Here is an 18,493-nt window from a genome sequence, read left to right as displayed (position 1 = left end):
GCCGATGTGACTGGCCCAGGAGCTGCCTGAGCTACTCAGGTGGCCCCCGGGCCAGGCATACCAGGTGCTGCAGAAGTCACGGAGGTCACAGAAAGTCACAAAATCCGTGACCTCTGTGACAAACTCGCAGCCTTAGTCATGATCTAATAGTCTAACTAGCACAGTTTCTGTAACGAAAAACTCTCTCATCTGTTAGAATTCTCTGACTGTTTGTTTCAATACAGTTGTGGATAAAGGAGAAGCAGTTGATATAACTATTTAGACTTTCAAAAGAACTTTGATAAAGTCCCACTCAAGACAGGCAAGGAAAATAATCATTAATGAGAAATAAGCTACAGTACTATCATAAGTCAGAGTGGAATTAAATAGTCAATTTTCGTCATGGCAAAAGATTAACATCAGGATGTCACAAGGTTCTGTAATAAGTCCAGTGTTTAATACATTCTTATTAATGATCTGGAAAGGGGAGTGAGTAGTCAGAGAAAAATTTTCTTCTAAGTTATTTAGATAAGTGAGAGAAGATTATTAGGAAGTTGAGAGAGACCTAACCACGCTAGGTGAATGGGCAGCATGAAGCTCAAGGTCTGAAAGTTGCAGGGAAAAAATTCAACTACAATGGACCATACAAAGTTTTTTAAAATTAAATAACTCTGGAGAGGGACCTGGGTATCATTGTAGAGCTTAGTGAGGAGGCAGTGTGGTCTAATGGATAAAGCACTGGACTGGGTCTTGGGACTCCTGGGTTCTATTCCTGACTTGGCCACTGGGGGGATAATGATGCTTACCTTTAAAAAGTGATTTGAGATCTACTAATGAAAAACAGTATAAGAGAGAGGCTTTTATTAATATTTACTATTCGCTTAATGAAACCTCCACTCAGTGTGCAGCTGCAGGAATGGAATAGGATTGAGAATAGTATAGAAAGTCGTATAATGCCTTTGTTTAAATCAGTGGATGCTGGATTAGATGAAGTGTGGTCTGATCAGTCTGGCATTTCATATGTGCCTACTTTTTATTGCCAGTATGAAGTATTTATTCAGATTTCTAAAATGTGACTATGGGCACCTATCCTGAGGTGCTATCCCATAAAATAAACACACAAAGTAATGCAAAAAGATTGCTCATAAATATATCCTCATGTGTTAGTGTAGCACTTAAAGACCCCAGTTAGGTATCAGAACCCCATTGTGGGGAGGTGAGAAGGGCAAAGTAACACTGAAACAATCTCAATATTTATTGGGATTGGGGCTCCACTGTGCTAGGTAAGAGAGATGGATACATACAGTCCTGCCCCAGATTAATAGTATAAAATAGCATACTGAGAGCTGGAGCAGTGGACATAATAAAAATTTGTACATTATATTACATTATATTCACTTCCAAAAATTCACTATTTTAAAATGCATTCATTAAAGTACAGATCTGATTGGTCACTGAACATTCAAATCATGAAGATCTTTAAGCCATTTCCAGGATCTTCGTGGCTTTGGAGTTAGAAAATCAATCTCCACGTTCTTTTAAGACAAAACGTATTAAGCCTTCTACCAGCCTCACAGCCCACCCTAGTGATAGACTATCACTATGTCATATTGTTGTTGTCGGGTTAACTTTTCCCCCCCAGTCTGTCAAATGTAATTTCCTCCCCAAAGTCAGCATTTGACTGCAGCACGTGTAATCTTTTTTGTTTTTAGCTTCCCAGTATAAATCCTGGTGCGTCAGCCTCTGGAAGTGAGGGCACCTTCTCCAGTGGGGCAGGAGCAGCAGGATTGGGGCAACTAGAAATGGACACTGATCCTAAATCTGAGGCCACAGATGGAAGAACTGAGGATTCTGCGAAAACAGAGACCTCGCCAACCAGCAATCCCACTGAAACAAAATCTAGCAGGCCACTGTGTCCAGAAACATCCCCCTCATCAGCCTTGCACTGGCTTGCAGATTTAGCAACACAAAAAGCAAAAGAAGAAACAAAAGGTGAGGCAAAGATCTCCCCCTTAATGTTTGGAAGTAAAGGAGTGCTGCTTGGTTACCATCATTGGAGGGAGTCCTTAGTGCTTATGGAAGACCAGCATCATTCGTCTGCACTTGCCTCTTTGGATTTTTTTTCTTTAAGTAGGGGTTAACCATGTAGAAACCTCCTGAAAGAGATTGTGAAGTAACATACATGCAGGAGCTGGAGGGATTTGGGAGCGGGGAGGGAGGCTGGAGGGGTGGGCATATTTATCAGGTACCCATTTTGTTATGTATACTGTCTTTTCTGTGAAAGTATATAGAAATGGTCTCCTGATGTAAAGTCTGACTAACATTCCCTTCAGATAAGAATTAGTTACTTTGTGGAAACTGGTGCTAAAATTAATGTTGGTGTTTGGCTTGCATTTGACGAACTGAGCTGTAGCTCACAAAAGCTTATTTATGCCCAAATAAATTTGTTAGTCTCTAAGGTGCCCCAAGTCCTCCTTTTCTTAGAGTATATAAAGAGTGCATTTCCTAAGCACCTAGAGGCTGAAGGTATGCTTAAGGAACTGTCAAGACTATGACCTATTCACAAAGGCAGCATTATATTCAAGACAGGTCGGGCTAGCTCTTGTGTATTGTACCTAGCTAGAAGTATGGGAATTATAGCACACAATTTTGTATTTTGTTCATGGTTATCAGTGATAGGCATTTTTTAACAATCCCAGAAAATCTCTTCTGTTTTTGCTTTTCAATTTTATGTTCACAAATGTTTCCCGAGTTTTCTAGGCCAAATCAACAGTAGTGTTCTCTCTACTGCATTTAAAATCCTGCAAAAGGGTTCTGTATTCATACTGAAGAATCCAAAACTAATTTGGAAGGCAAAAGGGTCAGTTGGTGAGCATCTGATTCAAACACGAGTGCAGTTCCTTGTAAATTAAAAACTTCAGGTCCAAATCATCTACTAGACCCTCCAAATTCTTAACTCACCATGATATATTAAAGCTGTTGGTGAGGCATAGTTGAAACAGGATGCTTACGTTTGCCTCATCCAATATTGTACAATATCATTCTTGAGCTTTAACATCCAGGTAAACTGTACTGTGGTTTGTCACGGGATTATAGCCATGTTATATTGAAGAATAATACTTGGACAGTCATCTTCACATAACTTTCCCTTCTGTGGATCTTTAATGATGTTTGTCTCACCCAGTTGTGATTTTTCTTCCTTACAGAAGCTGGATCCCTGAGATCGGTGCTCAATAAAGAATCCCATTCGCCCTTTGGATTGGATTCTTTCAACTCCAGTACAAAGGTTTCTCCATTAACCCCAAAACTGTTTAATAGTCTCTTGTTGGGCCCAGTTGCATCTAGTAACAAAGCTGAAGGCTCCAGTCTCAGAGATCTGCTACACTCTGGGCCGGGAAAGCTGCCCCAGGTCCCAGTAGATACAGGAATCCCTTTTCCTCCAGTCTTTTCTGCAGCTTCCACGGTGAGTAATGTTGTCTTTCCTGCCTTTCTTCCTGCAAAGGAAACTGTACTAAGGGGAATTCCTTAGGGTCTGTCAGTTTTATCTACATTTCAACAGAATTCTTTTGGAACATATTGATAGAAACAAAAGCATTATTTTTCAAAAGAGCTGTAAGATTTAACACAGTTGTTAGTTTTATGGGGCTTCATCTGGTGCAGTCATGGAGAAATGCTCTGAGGGAGGAGTCCGTTAGTTAGGTACTGTTTCCCCATAAAAGAATCATAGAATCATAGAATATCAGGGTTGGAAGGGACCCCAGAAGGTCATCTAGTCCAACCCCCTGCTCAAAGCAGGACCAAGTCCCAGTTAAATCATCCCAGCCAGGGCTTTGTCAAGCCTGACCTTAAAAACCTCTAAGGAAGGAGATTCTACCACCTCCCTAGGTAACGCATTCCAGTGTTTCACCACCCTCTTAGTGAAAAAGTTTTTCCTAATATCCAATCTAAACCTCCCCCATTGCAACTTGAGACCATTACTCCTCGTTCTGTCATCTGCTACCATTGAGAACAGTCTAGAGCCATCCTCTTTGAAACCCCCTTTCAGGTAGTTGAAAGCAGCTATCAAATCCCCCCTCATTCTTCTCTTCTGCAGACTAAACAATCCCAGCTCCCTCAGCCTCTCCTCATAAGTCATGTGCTCTAGACCCCTAATCATTTTTGTTGCCCTTCGCTGTACTCTTTCCAATTTATCCACATCCTTCCTGTAGTGTGGGGCCCAAAACTGGACACAGTACTCCAGATGAGGCCTCACCAGTGTCGAATAGAGGGGAACGATCACGTCCCTCGATCTGCTCGCTATGCCCCTACTTATACATCCCAAAATGCCATTGGCCTTCTTGGCAACAAGGGCACACTGCTGACTCATATCCAGCTTCTCGTCCACTGTCACCCCTAGGTCCTTTTCCGCAGAAGCCTGATTTAGAAGCAGTCTTTTCTCAGAGGTTCTGCTTTATTTAAGTCCATTTTATCTCTGGGGTTGGTTGAGGGGATCAAGCTATGGGACAAACTTCTAGAGGAGATTAGGTAAATCTAGAGTCTGGGTGTCATGAGAAGCAATGCAAAACTTTCCTCTTTAAAAATGCCTTTCTGTCCTAAGCATGACACACTACATTGACACACCCTTCTACTAAAAAAACAAACAAACAAACCCCAACCAACCTCTACCCCAAAAAATTAATGAAGAAAACTTAAACAATCAAAACCAAAAACACTATCCCAACTGGACTTTTTACCCCAAAAAGAAAAGCCAGAGGTTCCATCAAATCTAGGGACTGTTGATTTTTATGTGGAAGGTACTCGGATTATGCTGATGGCTGGTGGCAGTCAGATAATGCAACTGAGGAACAAGGAGATAGTGCCTGTCTAATATTTATAGCAGTATACTTGAACTTTGCATCAGTTAGGGAAGATGGAGTCTTAACAACTTAAGTTGTTTGCCTTTGGTGGAGAGAAGAATGGAATGTGTTAAAAGGGAGAGGCGTTCATCATCACAGAAAACCAAGGCCAATAATTGTGAATAGATTTTTAAAAGGCTCTGAAAATATTATGACACTAAGAATATATGTAGTTCTGCCAACTAAGATGATGCAGGTGATTATCACATGCGTCAAAGCAAAAGGATTGCTTCAGGGGTCAGGAAGGAATGTCCTATACTCGCCCCGTTTTCTTTAACCACATACTCTCCCTAGCAACACTGTGACAAGGTGCATTATGGTTTCTTCATATTCCTCAGAGAACTGGCAATTTTCACTGCTGCTCTTCAAATGCACACATAAGGCACAGTTAAGGTTGTTTAAGTGCCTGGTGGTGATGCCATGCAGTATCCATATGATTAAGACAGTAGTTCTCAACCTTTTCCATACAGATACTGAGCCAAGCCCCACTGATGCTTAGCAATAAGGGGCACAAAATTCTGCTCCTGAAGAGAAACATTCAGAGCAAGCCAGTGCTGGTCAGTGAAATATTCACAAGAGCAGAGTTAAATGCATCAAGAAAAATCTATTGTTGCTTCTCTGAGCTCAAACAGTTAATTAAAAACTTTGTTAGATGAAAGCCAATGAACTTCAGCATGGAGTAGGAATGGCCAATGTCAAGTACCCATTTCTTTAAGTAAGATATCAGAGAGGCCTGTACTAAGCTTTCCTTTAATAAAATTCACAACTTTTACAGCCTTTTTCAGTTTCACTTGCATCTGCCTTGCTTGAAAAACTTCCCAGTGAATTGAAGAGAGAGTCCAAATGGCTTGGAGTGCAATCAACAGGATTCTAGTAACAAGGTTACAGTTTTTTGTTTTAGTTTGAACACCATTAATCCAAATACACACATCCTTGCCAATCCAACCGTTCTGGAAGGACTGATCTGTTGCAAAGCTTCAAAGACCTTTTTTCTCCCAAAGCATGTGCTCTCAGTCCACTGTAAAGCAGGCAGTTCTCATCTATGGCTCGTTCCTACTAGGACTGTATATATGATAGCTAGGGAAAAACTCTCATATAGTTTCATACAGTTGTATTGAGAAATCTGTTCACAATTAACTGTTTTAGTGAGGACTGAAGCAAACCAGGCTTTAAACACTTCTTGAAGTCATCCACTATTGGGCTCACCTTCTTTATCTTTCTCTTGTTCCTAACGTATTTACAGAACCTCTTTTTGTTGTGTTTTCTGTCCCTGGCTAGGAGTAACTCATTTTGTGTCTTAGCCTCTCTCTGATTTTGTGGCTACATGGTTCTGCAATGGGTAGTTTTTTAAAAGCTATTTAGGGAGTAATGGTCTTTATTTTATTTTAATAATTGAAATTTTCAGTTACTCCTGTTCAAAATGTCTGCCCCCTCTCATTGTTGTCAATGAGACTGAAGCCAACAGGTGCCATCAGGGAAGATGGTCAGCCCCCTATGCTGTGAAAAGCTGGAGACACTCTATCCTATTGAGAACGAGAGAGACAAAATGTACCCTTCTCAAAATGGCCACCAACTGTGGCTTTAGTCCCATTAACAATAGGAGATGTTCACCATTTCGAAAGAAGGGAGGAGTTCTTGGAATTCTCTGAAGTAGAACATTGCATCCTTCGGCTTCTGCTGAAGGAGAAAGTTTCCGTTATGAAGAATAACAGAAAGAATCACCATTAATTCTGTGGCGGGGGGGGGGGGGGAGTGAACTCAGACTGCACTATAGTGAAATGAGCAACTTTTTGGGAAATTTGAAGAGTTTGTGGTGATCTTATTGAGATTAGGAGCTGAAAAATCTGTCACTATGCAAAATTTTATTAAAAGGCCTACTTTTAATTTAAATTTCCTGATCTAATTAACAGTTTACTTATAAATTCTCAGAAAATTCATTTGAGTAGCAGCCGTGTTAGTCTGTATTCGCAAAAAGAAAAGGAGTACTTGTGGCATTTTAGAGACTAACAAATTTATTTGAGCATAAGCTTTCGTGAGCTACTATCTAACTTATCTAAATAGTCTTTAACCCATTCTTTCCCTATTTTGTCTTATCTTCCTTTTTGCTAATATTGTGTTGAGTATCTGTTCACAATTAACTCTTTTAGTGAGGACTGAAGCAAACCAGGCTTTAAACACTTCTTGAAGTCATCCACTATTAGCTCGCCTTCTTCATCTTTCTCTTGTTCCTAACGTATTTACAGAACCTCTTTTGTGTGTGTGTGTGTGTGTGTTTTCTGTCCCAGGTGAAGTGAGCTGTAGCTCACGAAAGCTTATGCTCAAATAAATGTTAGTCTCTAAGGTGCCACAAGTACTCCTTTTCTTTTTGAGAAAATTCATTGTTACTCAAGGTAATTTTGTGGACTCTATGCTATATTTCTCATTCATAAGATCAGATCATAGTCATAGAGATGTAGGACTGAAAGGGACCTCGATAGGTCATCTAGTCCAGCCTCCTGAATTGAGGCAGAACTAAGTATTCTTAAAAACGCCAGTGAAAGAGACTCCACAACCTCCTTAGGTAATTTGTTCCAGTGCTTAACTACCTTTACAGTTTGGAAGTGTTCCCTAATGTCTAAACTAAATCTCCCTTGCTGCAATTTAAACCCATTACTACTTGTCCAGTTCTCAGTGGATAAGGAGAACAGTTTACCACCCTTCTCTTTCTAACAACCTTTTACGTACTTGAAGATTATCGTATCTCCACTTAGTCTTTGCTTCTCCAGACTAAACAAACCCAATTTCTTCAATCTTTCCTCAAAAGTCATGTTTTCTAGACCTTTGATCATTTTTGTTCTCCTCTGAACTTTCTCCAGTTTGTCCACATCTTCCTGAAGTGTGGTCGCCCAGAATTGGACACAATACTCTAGGTGAGGCCTTATTAGTGCTGAGTAGAGTGGAAGGATTATTTCTTGTCTTGTTTACAACACTCCTGCTACTACATCCCAGAATGATGTTCGCTTTTTTTGCAACAGTAACTAAGAGCATAAGAATGGCCATAAGGGGTCAGACCAGTGGGCCATCTAGCTCGGTATTCAGTCTTCTGACAGCAGTCACTTTTCCAGAAGCTTCAAAGGGAATGAACAGAACACAGCAATTGTCAAGTGATCCATCCCCCTGTCATCCATTCCCAGCTTCTGGCAGTCACAGGCTAGGGACACCTGGAGCATGGGTTTGTGTCCCTGACCATCTTGCCTCATAGCCATTGATGGACCTATGCTACATGAATTTATCTTTTTTAATCCAATTATACTTTTGGCCTTCACAACATCCTCTGGCAATGAGTTCCGCAGATTGACTCTGAATTGGGATTGTTTTCCAGTGTGCATTACTTTGGACTTACCAACACTGAATGTCATCTGCCATTTTGTTGCCCTGTCACATAGTTTAATGAGATCCCTTTGTAACTGTTTGCAATTAGCTTTGGACTTTACTATGTTGGGTAGTTTAGTATCATCTGCTAACTTTGCCACCTCCATTGTTCACCACCTTTTCCACATCATTTATGAATATGTTGAACAGCAAAGGTCCAAGTACAGATCTTTGTGAGACCCTGCTATTTACCTCTTTCTATTGTGAAAACTCAACATTTATTCCTACCCTCTGTTTCCTATCTTTTAAACAGTTACTGATCTTGGATAGTCACTCAGATTTGTCACCTTAAAAGAATGGCTTAGGTGTGGGGAATCTGTCACTCTTCTGTAGTAAAGACAGATGCAAGTAATTCATTTAGCTTCTCCACAGCAGCTTTGTCTTTCCTGAAGTACTCCTTTATAACTTTGATTGTCCAATGGCCCCACTAATTTTTGGTAGACTTCCTGCTTCTAGTGTACTTTAATTTTTTTTTGTTAGTTTGTCTCTCTTTTGTGAGTTGCTCTTCAAATTCTTTTTTGGCCTGCTTAATTATATTTATATTTGACTTGCCAGAGTTCATATTCCTTCTTTTTTCCTCAGTAGGATATGATTTTCAATTTTTATAGAATGCCTTTTTGCCTCTAACCATCCCTTTTACTCTTCTGTGTAGTGATGGCAGCATTTTTTTTGTCCTCTTACTTTATTATTTTATTATTTATTATTTACTATTATTATTAGGGGTATACATTTGGTTGGAGCCTTTTGTAATAGTGTTTAATAGTTTATATGCAGCCTGCAGGTATCTCACTTTTGTGACCATTTTAATTTCCATTTAACTAGTTTCCTCATTGTTTTAAAGTAAAATGCCAGTGGGTTTCTTTGGCGTTTTTCCCTCTGCAAGAATGTTAAATTTAATTACAGTAGCGTCACTATAGCTGAGAGGTTCAGCTATATTTACCTCTTGGACCAGATTCTGTGCTCCACTTAAGACTAAATCAAGAACTGCCTCTCCTCTTGTGGGTTCCAGGACTAGCTCTCGAAGAAGCAGTCATACATTTTTAATACCAGGCACTTGAGTTCATCCATCTTAGTATCTTATAGTATGTATACAAAAAGTTATGAAATTTGTCAATATTTCGTTGTCCGCCTTAACGTAATGTAATTGAATGGGACTCTTTTTTGTTTGACTGTTTCTCTTCAGTTCCCGTCTACACTTCTATCCTATCATCTTTTAAAGGGACACTCTATATCCTATTATAAATCCACCCCTGAGGGATGTTTCTGTCCGAACTGTGTGCTCCTCCACACCTGTTGGCTTTCGCCAACCCCTTAGTTTTGAAACTCCTCTATTACCTTTTTTAATTTTACATGACAGCAGTCTGAGTCTGTTTTGGTTTAGATGAAGCCCATTCTTCCTGTATAGACTTCTCCTTTCCCAAAATGCTCCCTAGTTCCAAATAATCCTAAATCCCTCCTCCCAACACCATAGTCTCATCCACACATTGAGAACCTGAAGTTCTGCCTGTCTAACTGGCCCTGCTCATGGAACTGAAAGCATTTCAGAGAATGCTGCCATGAAGGTCCTGGACTTGAATCTCTTACCTAGCAGCCTAAATTTAGTCTCCAGGACTTCTCCTACCTTTCCCTATGTCATTGGTACCTACCTGTACCATGATTACCAGCTTCTCCCCAGCATTGCACATGTGTCTATTCAGATGTCTCAGGAGGTACACAACTTTTGCACTATCAAGCAATTAACCATGCGGTTCTCCCAGTCATCTCAAACCCAACTATCTATATTTTTAATAGTCAAATCCCCCATTACTATTTCCTGTCTTTCCTAATGACTGTGGTCCTCTCCCCAGGAGGGGTATTCTCAGTGCGAGAGGGATACCATGACATCTGCTAGAAGGAGGGTTCTCAACAATGGGATCATTTCCCATTACATTGTTGACTCATATTCACTTTCTGATCCACTATAACCCTCAATCCTTTTCTGTAGTACTCCTTCCAAGGCAGTCATTTTCCATTTTGTATTTGTGCAATTGATTGTTCCTTCCTAAGTGTAGTACTTTGCATTTGTCCTAACTGAAGGACATTTGTCATCCTATTTATTTCAGACCACTTCTCCAGTTTGTCAAAATAATTTTGAATTCTAATGTTGAATCTTTGCTTTTAAGTGCAAAACTTAATCAAGTTAAAACATAGTATGTTCAGCCATTGATGCATATTGTTGATATGCATACAGGGACAATTTGAGGGACAAATTAAGGTTGGATAGCCCCTCTTCTGGAAAGATTCACAGAGAGGAAAGATTCATTTTAAAGCCAAAAAGGGGACAATGATCTAGTCGGACCTGCATAACACAAGCCATTAAAATCTTACTCTGTTTCTTCATGAACTCTAAACTTATTTTTGAGCAATAGCATGTCTTTTAGTGTGATCTCCAGGCTTGATTTAAAGACTTCATCTGATGGAGAATCCACAATGTCCATCACCTTAAATTGTTCCAGTAGCTACTTTTTAAGTTTTTAAGGTCAGGCTTGACAAAGCCCTGGCTGGGATGATTTAGTTGGGGATTGGTCCTGCTTTGAGCAGGGAGTTGGACTCCCTCCTGAGGTCCCTTCCAACCCTGATATTCCACGATTTTTTAAAATGTGTGCCTTTATTTCTAAAGTCTAAATTTGTCTAGCTTCAGGTTCCAATTTATGCATTCTCTGCTAGATTAAAGAACCATTTGCTATCAGAAATGTCTTCTCTGTGAAGGTGCTTGCATAACATGATCAACTGACCTCTTAACCTTCCCTTGGATAGGCTCAATCTATTTAGTTTAAGTCTCCCACTATAAGACATGTTTTCCAGGCCTAGATCATTCTTTTAGCTCTATTTTGAATCTTCATCCAAATTTTCAAAGTCCTTTTTGAAGTGTGAACATCAGAACTGGACACAGTATTCAAGTAATGGTCTCAGTGATGCTGTATTTGGAAATAATACTCCTGGGGGAATTCTGGGCCAAAAAATTAAATTCTGTGCATGGTATTTTAAAACTCTGCATATTTAATTTGTCAAAATAACACAATATAATCACACCAGTTTCAATTATTTTTGGTCATTTATTTCAAAATACCTGTCAGCAAGTACGTCTGTAATAACATAGACAACAAAAAAAGATTCAGGAAATATTTTTTGATGAATAGATTCCTTACTAGGCATATTAATACAGAACTCTGAGTAATTGATTTAAACTACAATATAATACAGTATTTCCCAAACCCCTCAGAAGCCATGCAAAGGAGTCGGGATAATGGAGGAGCTAAGGGAGAAGGAAGTAAATTGCTGGGAAGGAGCCTAGGTATGAACTTGGAGGGTTGTTGGGTATGGGTGGGAAAAGTATGGAACAGGTTTTTTTGGGGGGGCTGGGGATGGATTCTTAGGGAGTTTCCCCCATGCAGACCCTGGTGGACCTCTAGCCTCTCCAATTCAGTCAGGCCCATCTGCCCCTGTCCCCATGTGTCCCTGCATCCCCATGTGTCCTTGCACTGCTGTCCACATGTCCCTCCATCCCAACTCAGACACCCATTTCCCCCGTCCCTATGTGGTTGTATATCCCCTCCTCATGTCTCTGTGCCCCCACCCAACCACTCCCCCTGTCCCCATGTGTGTCTGTGTCCTCACCCAGCCACTCCCCTATCCCTGTACCCTCTCCACCTGTCCCTATGTGTGTCTGTGCCCCCACCCAGCCATTCCCCTGTCCCTATGCAGCTCGGCACCCCGTCCCCCATCACCATGTGGCCCTGTGCCTTCACTCCCATTCAGCCCCTGCTCCAGTCTGTTCTCCCTCACTAGCCCTTATGATCTCCTGACCTGACCCGCTGCAAAGAAGGCAGGCCTCTTTCTCTTCCCTCGCTGGCTGGGAGAGGCTGCTTTGTTCTATTGCCACAGCGCCCTCTTATGGGCAGAAGGGGGAACTGAAGAAACATTTTGGCAGAAGCTTTTTTCTGCGCAAAAAAATAAAAACATGCAGGGCTTATTAATTTATGCATATGTGCAGTAGTACAGAATTCCCCCAGGTGTATAATACTGCCTCCCTACTCCTACTTGTTGTTTCCCTGCTTATACATCAGAGGATCACATTTGGTCTCTTAGCTGGGAAGTGAGGGAAAGCATGAACAACAAAAGCAAGAAATCTAAGTTACACTGTGTGTTTAATTTTTTTAAAATGTTATAATGAAATACAGGAGAATACTAACCTCTGAGTGATTGCACATGTCTATTCCGATTTAGATGTGTGAGTGCCCCGAGCACAGCTGTTGGAGATTTTTCCCCTAGTGGTATCTGTAGGCTTGCCACTGGCACCCCCTGGTGTCGCGCGCTCATAGCGCCGGTATAAGGGGCTCCTGCTGAGCCCACGCTCCTCAGTTCCTTCTGATCACCTATGTGGCTGTTGGAACTCTCCCCCGCCCCTGCCTTTAGCAAAGTGCTTTTGGTGGTTTCCACTGTTCCTTCATTGTAAATTTTTAGTTTCATAGTGTAGTAGTTTAGTTTAGGACTGTGATTCCTCTCCGTACTCAGAGAGGTGGTCTGTCCCTCCCCGGGTGCCGGGGTTTAAACCGTGCTCTTTGTGCAGCAAGCCTATGCCTACTAGTGACCCTCACTTCATAGAATATCAGGGTTGGAAGGGACCCCAGAAGGTCATCTAGTCCAACCCCCAAACTTGTCTCAAATGTTTGGAAGAAGGTTATAGAAAAGAGCACTGCAACATCTGCTGGGAATTTAAGCCCCGTACGCAGAAGGACACAGCAACAAGGCTGAAAGTCCTACTTATGGACGTGGCACTGACTACTTGGGCGTGAGTACAAAGCGCGCTGCCAGCAGCTAGGGGCTCTCAGCACTGGTCCTCCTCAACAGTGCCAAAGAAGAAGCAGCGCCAGGGCCACCAGGAGAAGACTCGCTCGCCAGCACTGAAGGGAGACAAGCGAGCACAGTGGGATAAAGAGAGACCCATGCCGGGCCGTTCTCCCTCCTTGGCACTGCGACAACAGCTGGCAGAGACACCAGCACCACAGACCACAGCGCTTGATTAACCGATGGGTCAGCATCAGGCGGACCAGTTTGTGATGCCATTGACCCCAGAGGTCTACTCCACCGCAAAGGCGCTAATGACGCTGTCAGTGCCGAGTCCTGCCAGGACACAGGAGGGGGCACCAGTGGCACCACCCAGTGGCACCGAGGCATTGACTGCCTTTAAGCCGATTTCAAGACCAGCCTCTAGGAGAACTCCTCCCCCCTCCCCACCTTCATTGCCTCACCAGAAATGTCTCCATGGCACCGATCACTGGCACCAAGAGGATAGGCCCTACTGTGGTCACCTAGATTGTTGCCTGCGGTGGCGGCATCATCAAGCTTTGACTTGGGATCATATTATTCGAGACATTGGCACGGAAGGAAAGCTCCATGCTAGTCCCCACAGGCAATGCTGCTGTTGGGAGCGCCAGGAGCAGGAATGACCTAAGGGACCTGGCCTATGGGCCTGTGGGGTCCAGTGCCTCTGCAATGGCCTTTTTGGAACCCATGGGGTTTTCCCCCAGGCCAAGGGATTGGCTTACACTGCTCCTACTCAGTGTGCTCGGACTGTAGCAGCACCAGTGGTGCACAGAGGTACTTCAGAGCCAACCCCCAGGACCAGTGCAGGAGCAGATCCTAGCACCATTGCCGGCGCCAATACCCAAGTCTGTGAACCTAGGGAAGACGCAGCAGGGCACGCTATGGGAGCTCTCATCTCTTCCTCAACATCTCCAGAGGACAAGCACCTGCTCAGTTTTTCCTACTGCAGGATGATTTAAGGGCCCACCAAGACTTGTTAAGGAGGATGGCCTCTAATCTTGGATTGTAGGCAGAGGTCATCAAGGAAACTTCAGACAGGTTCCTGGATCTTCTGTCGGCTGCAGCCCCTGTTAAGGTGACCCTGCCCCTATACAATGCCCTTTTGGGACCAATTAAGGCCATTTGGCAGACTCCTTCCTCTATTCCACCCCCAGCAAAGAGAACAGAAAGGAAGTACTTTGTGCGTGCCAAGGGCTGTGAGTTTCTGTTCTCTCATCCTCCTCCCTGGTCCCTTGTGGTGGCAGCTGCCAAGGTCAGATGGGGTCTACCCCCGAGCCAAAGGAACCTAAGAAAATGGATCTTCTGGGGAAAAATTCATATTCCATGGGGGGGCTCCAGTTGAGAATAACTAACCAGCAAGTGCTGCTGGATTGCCATGACAGTAATATATGGGAGACAGTGAACAAATACAGAGACAGACATCCCCAGGCTAGTGAGTAGGAGTACGCTACACTTGTGGATGAGGGCAAAACAGTTGCCAGAGCCTCCTTGCAGAGACCTTGACACTGCAGACTCGGTGGCTAGATCTATGGCCACGGCTGGGATTATGTGTAGGAGCTCATGGTTACAGGTGGCAGGGTTCCCCCAAGAAGTCCAGCAGGAAATGCAAGATCTGCCATTTGAGAGACCTTTGCTTTTTTCGGAGCAGACAGACGTCGGGTTCCACAGGGTTAAAGATACCAAGGCAACGTTTAAGACCCTGTGCTTGAAGTCCCAGTCACAGCCTAGGAGGCAATATAGGCCGCAGCAATATGGCCGTTTTTACATTGCGTTACAATCATAGGAGGCGTAGGAACGAGGGTTCTGGGTGTAGGCCACCGCTGCCTTCTCCTCCTCTGCAGGGCCTTCTCAATCAGCCCAGCATTACTTGGGTGCCTCGAAACACCCATTTTGAAGAGAGCATACCAATTCATCATGATCCAACTTATCCCTTTTTTTTTTCCACCGTCTTTCCCACTTCCTCCAGGCCTGGAAATGGATCACCAGCAACCGCTGGGTTCTAAACACTGTTGAGTTTGGTTACCCTCCAATTTATTTCACTCCCACGTTCCCCATCCCTCCTTCAGGGACCCTTCTCACAAGCTTCTGCTAGAGCAAGAAATTCAGTCTCTCCTTGAAATGGGAGAGGTGGAGGAGGTCCCAGGTCATCTAAAGGGAAAGGGGTTTTACTTTCGTTATTTTTTGATTCCCAAGGCCAAAGGAGGTCTCAGACCTATCTTAGACCTGCATCATCTCAACTGATATCTCAAGAGGTTTAAGTTCCGCATAGTCTCCTTGGGATCGATCATCCCATCACTGGATCTAGGGGATTGGTATGCTGTCCTCGACTTACGATGCATACTTCCACATATCGATTTTCTAAGGCCACAGAAAATTCCTGAGGTTCTTGACAAACCAGCCATCTGCAGTCCTGCCATTGGGCCTCTCAGCGGCCCCAAGAGTCTTTACCAATGCATGGCAGTGGTGGCGGCTTTTCCCAGAAGAAGAGTTCATGTATACCCGTACCTTGATGACTGGCTCATCAAGGGCAGGTCTCAGGCGCAAGTGTAGGCTGACATTTCCCTTATCCAGTCAACCTTCCAGGCACTGGGACTTCTCATCAATGTCCAGAAATGAACCCTGGTACCCTTGCAGAGGATAGAATTCATAGGAGCAGTCCTAGACTCTCAACGGGCGAAGATCACTTCCAGGCGATTGTGGACCTGATATGTCGCATGCAGTCCCAACCAATCACCACGGTCAGGCTCTGCTTGAGTCTACTCGGCCACATGGCTTCGTGCACGTATGTCGTTCAGCATGCGAGGTTCAGACTTGGACCTCTCCAAGCCTGGTTGTCTATGGTGTACTCCCCTGCAAGGCACCAGCTGGAGAGGGCGGTCGCTGTACCCCCTCACATCCTTGGTTCTCTATTGTGGTGGTTGGATCACCGAGTAGTCTTTGAAGGGATTCCCTTCACAAAGCCTCAGCCATCAGTATTCCCAATCTCCAATGCCTCGGATCTGGGCTGGGGAGCCACCTAGGGTCGCTCAAAACACAGGGTCATTGGTCAGCAGAGGACCTACTGCTCAATATCAATGTCAGGGAGCTCAGGGCAGTCCGTATGGTATGCCAGGCATTCTTGCCCCACATTACGAACGGAACAGTCTCGATCCTCACGGACAATACATCATCCATGTATTACATAAACAGGCAAGGAGGGGCTCGCTCTTCTCTCCTGTGTCGAGAAGCAATCTGTCTATGGGAATTCTGCATTATTCACTCGATTTGAGATCGAGGCCTCTTACTTGCAACGGGTGCAGAACCAGCTTGTGGACAGGCCCAGCAGATCCTTTTCAACACATCACGAGTGGAGTCTGCACCCAGATATCGCAATGAGCATCTTCCTCTGGTGGAGCTTTCCCTACATAGACCTGTTCGCCACACAGTCCAACAGGAAGTGCCATCAGTTCTGCTCCCTAAGGGGTCACAGCCCAGGCTCCATGACGGATGCTTTCCTACTCAAGTGGTCACATCACCTGTTCTATGCCTTCCCCCCATTCTGTTAATTCACAAGGTGGTGACAAAAATCAAACATGACTGGGCTCAGGTCATCCTGATAGTTACAGCATGGCCCCGGAAACACTGGTATGCCACCCTTGTTTTGTCTCTCCCTTGGGGCTCTGATCGAGCTTCCTCTGTGCCCAGATCTGATCTCACAAGACCACGGTCGGCTGCTGCACCAGAATCCTCAGTGCCCTGCATTTAACGGCCTGGAATCTGCATGGCTGAATCCTGATGAGCAGAGTTGTTCAGAGCAGGTCCATAGAATTCTCTTACACAGCAGGAAGCCCTCCACAAGGTCGGCATACTGTGCAAAGTGGAAGCAATTCTCTCTCTAGTCTGTAGCTAAGGGAGTTGTGCCCATGCAAGCTTTGATCCATCTTATCTTGGACTGCCTCTTGTCATTAAAGGAGCAAGGCCTAGCCCATGCCTCGCTGAAGGTCCACCTGGCAGCCATTTCAGCATTCCATCTAAAGATTGATAGTAAGTCGTTTTTCTCATGAAATGGTAATTCGCTTACTCAAAGGTCTGGAGAGGGTATTTCCACAGATAAGGGAGCCTCCCCCTGTGTGGGGACTTGATTCTGCTCCTCTCGAAGTTGACGGGACCACCCTTTGATCCGCTGGCAACATGTTCTCTGCTGCACCTTTCATGCAAGATGGCCGCCTTGATGGTGATTACTTTGGCAAGGAGGGTTTAGGAGATCTGAGCCCTCACAGCAGAACCACCGTATACAATTTTCTTTTAAAGATAAGGTACAGCTGAGGCTGCACCCAAAATTCCTCCCAAAGGTCGTGTCCCAATTCCACTACAACCAGCCTATATTTCTACTGGTCTTCTACCCTAAGCCTCATGCGAATAGGGAAAGGCAACGACTGCACTCCCTGCCGTAATCTGGCGTTTTACATTGAAAGAATCAAATGGTTTCACAGGTCACCCCAGCTCTTCATGGCTATGGGTGACAGAATGAAAGGGCTTCTGGTCTCCTCCCAGAGGATCTCATTTTGGATCACATCCTGTATAGGAACATGCTATGACCTTGCAGGCACTCCCCGTCCGTTGAACTTAACGGCCCACTCCACAAGGTCCCAAGCCTCTTCGGCAGCCTTCTTAGCGCAGGTTCCAATCCAGGACGTATTTAGACTGGCAACATAGTCCTCAGTGCATACCTTTATAATACAGTATGCCATCATACAGCAGGCAAGAGACAATGCCCTCTTTGGATGGCGGTCCTATTGTCAACTTGTACTTAATCTCAAGCCCACCTCCAGATCTACTGCTCGCTAGTCACCTAAATTGGAATGGACATGTGCAATCGCTCAAAGAAGAAAAGTTACCTACTTTTCGTAACTGTTCTTCGAGATGTGTTGCGTGTGTCCATTCCAGCCCCTCTCTCGGAGAGGTCGTCGGTAAGAAGAAACTGAGGAGTGCAGGCTCGACGGGAGCCCCTTATATCGGTGCTATGAGCATGCCACACCAGGGGGCGCTAGCGCCAAGCCTACAGATACCACTAGGGCAAAAATCTCCAACATCTGTGCTCGGGGCGCTCGTATACCTATATCAGAATGGACGTGTAATACATCTTTAAGAACAACAGTTACGAAAGGTAGGTAACCATTTTTTTTTCATAACTTTTTAAAGAATAAAATGGGGTGTGAGGTTTGGTTTGAATTGTAGGTGGTGTTCACCTTAGTTTAGTAGTTTTACTACTTAGGGTAGCAGATGGTTCAGCAAATTTTCCAAGCCTTAACTGTATAGGACAGTCCCTAGCACTCCTAACCTTGTACTGACTTGTTCACCAG

The 18,493-nt window shown here is 44.0% G+C and overlaps 1 protein-coding gene across 5 annotated transcripts in view; it reads left to right on the top strand.

Annotated features, from left to right (window-relative positions):
- KDM3B (lysine demethylase 3B) overlaps window positions 1–18,493 on the top strand; it is a 129,990-nt gene that overhangs the window by 95,556 nt on the left and 15,941 nt on the right. For all 5 annotated transcript variants that reach the window (XM_043520378.1, XM_038413883.2, XM_043520377.1 and 2 more), the window contains exons 14-15: window positions 1,692–1,971; window positions 3,186–3,442. In XM_043520378.1, coding sequence (XP_043376313.1) covers window positions 1,692–1,971; window positions 3,186–3,442 — 537 coding nt within the window. The remainder of the gene's footprint in view (window positions 1–1,691; window positions 1,972–3,185; window positions 3,443–18,493) is intronic.

The sequence above is a fragment of the Dermochelys coriacea genome, chromosome 8, assembly GCF_009764565.3.
Source record: "Dermochelys coriacea isolate rDerCor1 chromosome 8, rDerCor1.pri.v4, whole genome shotgun sequence".
Classification (NCBI taxonomy): domain Eukaryota; kingdom Metazoa; phylum Chordata; order Testudines; family Dermochelyidae; genus Dermochelys; species Dermochelys coriacea.
The sequence above is the reverse complement of the archived record's forward strand: the minus strand, read 5'-3'. Positions and strand labels throughout refer to the sequence as shown.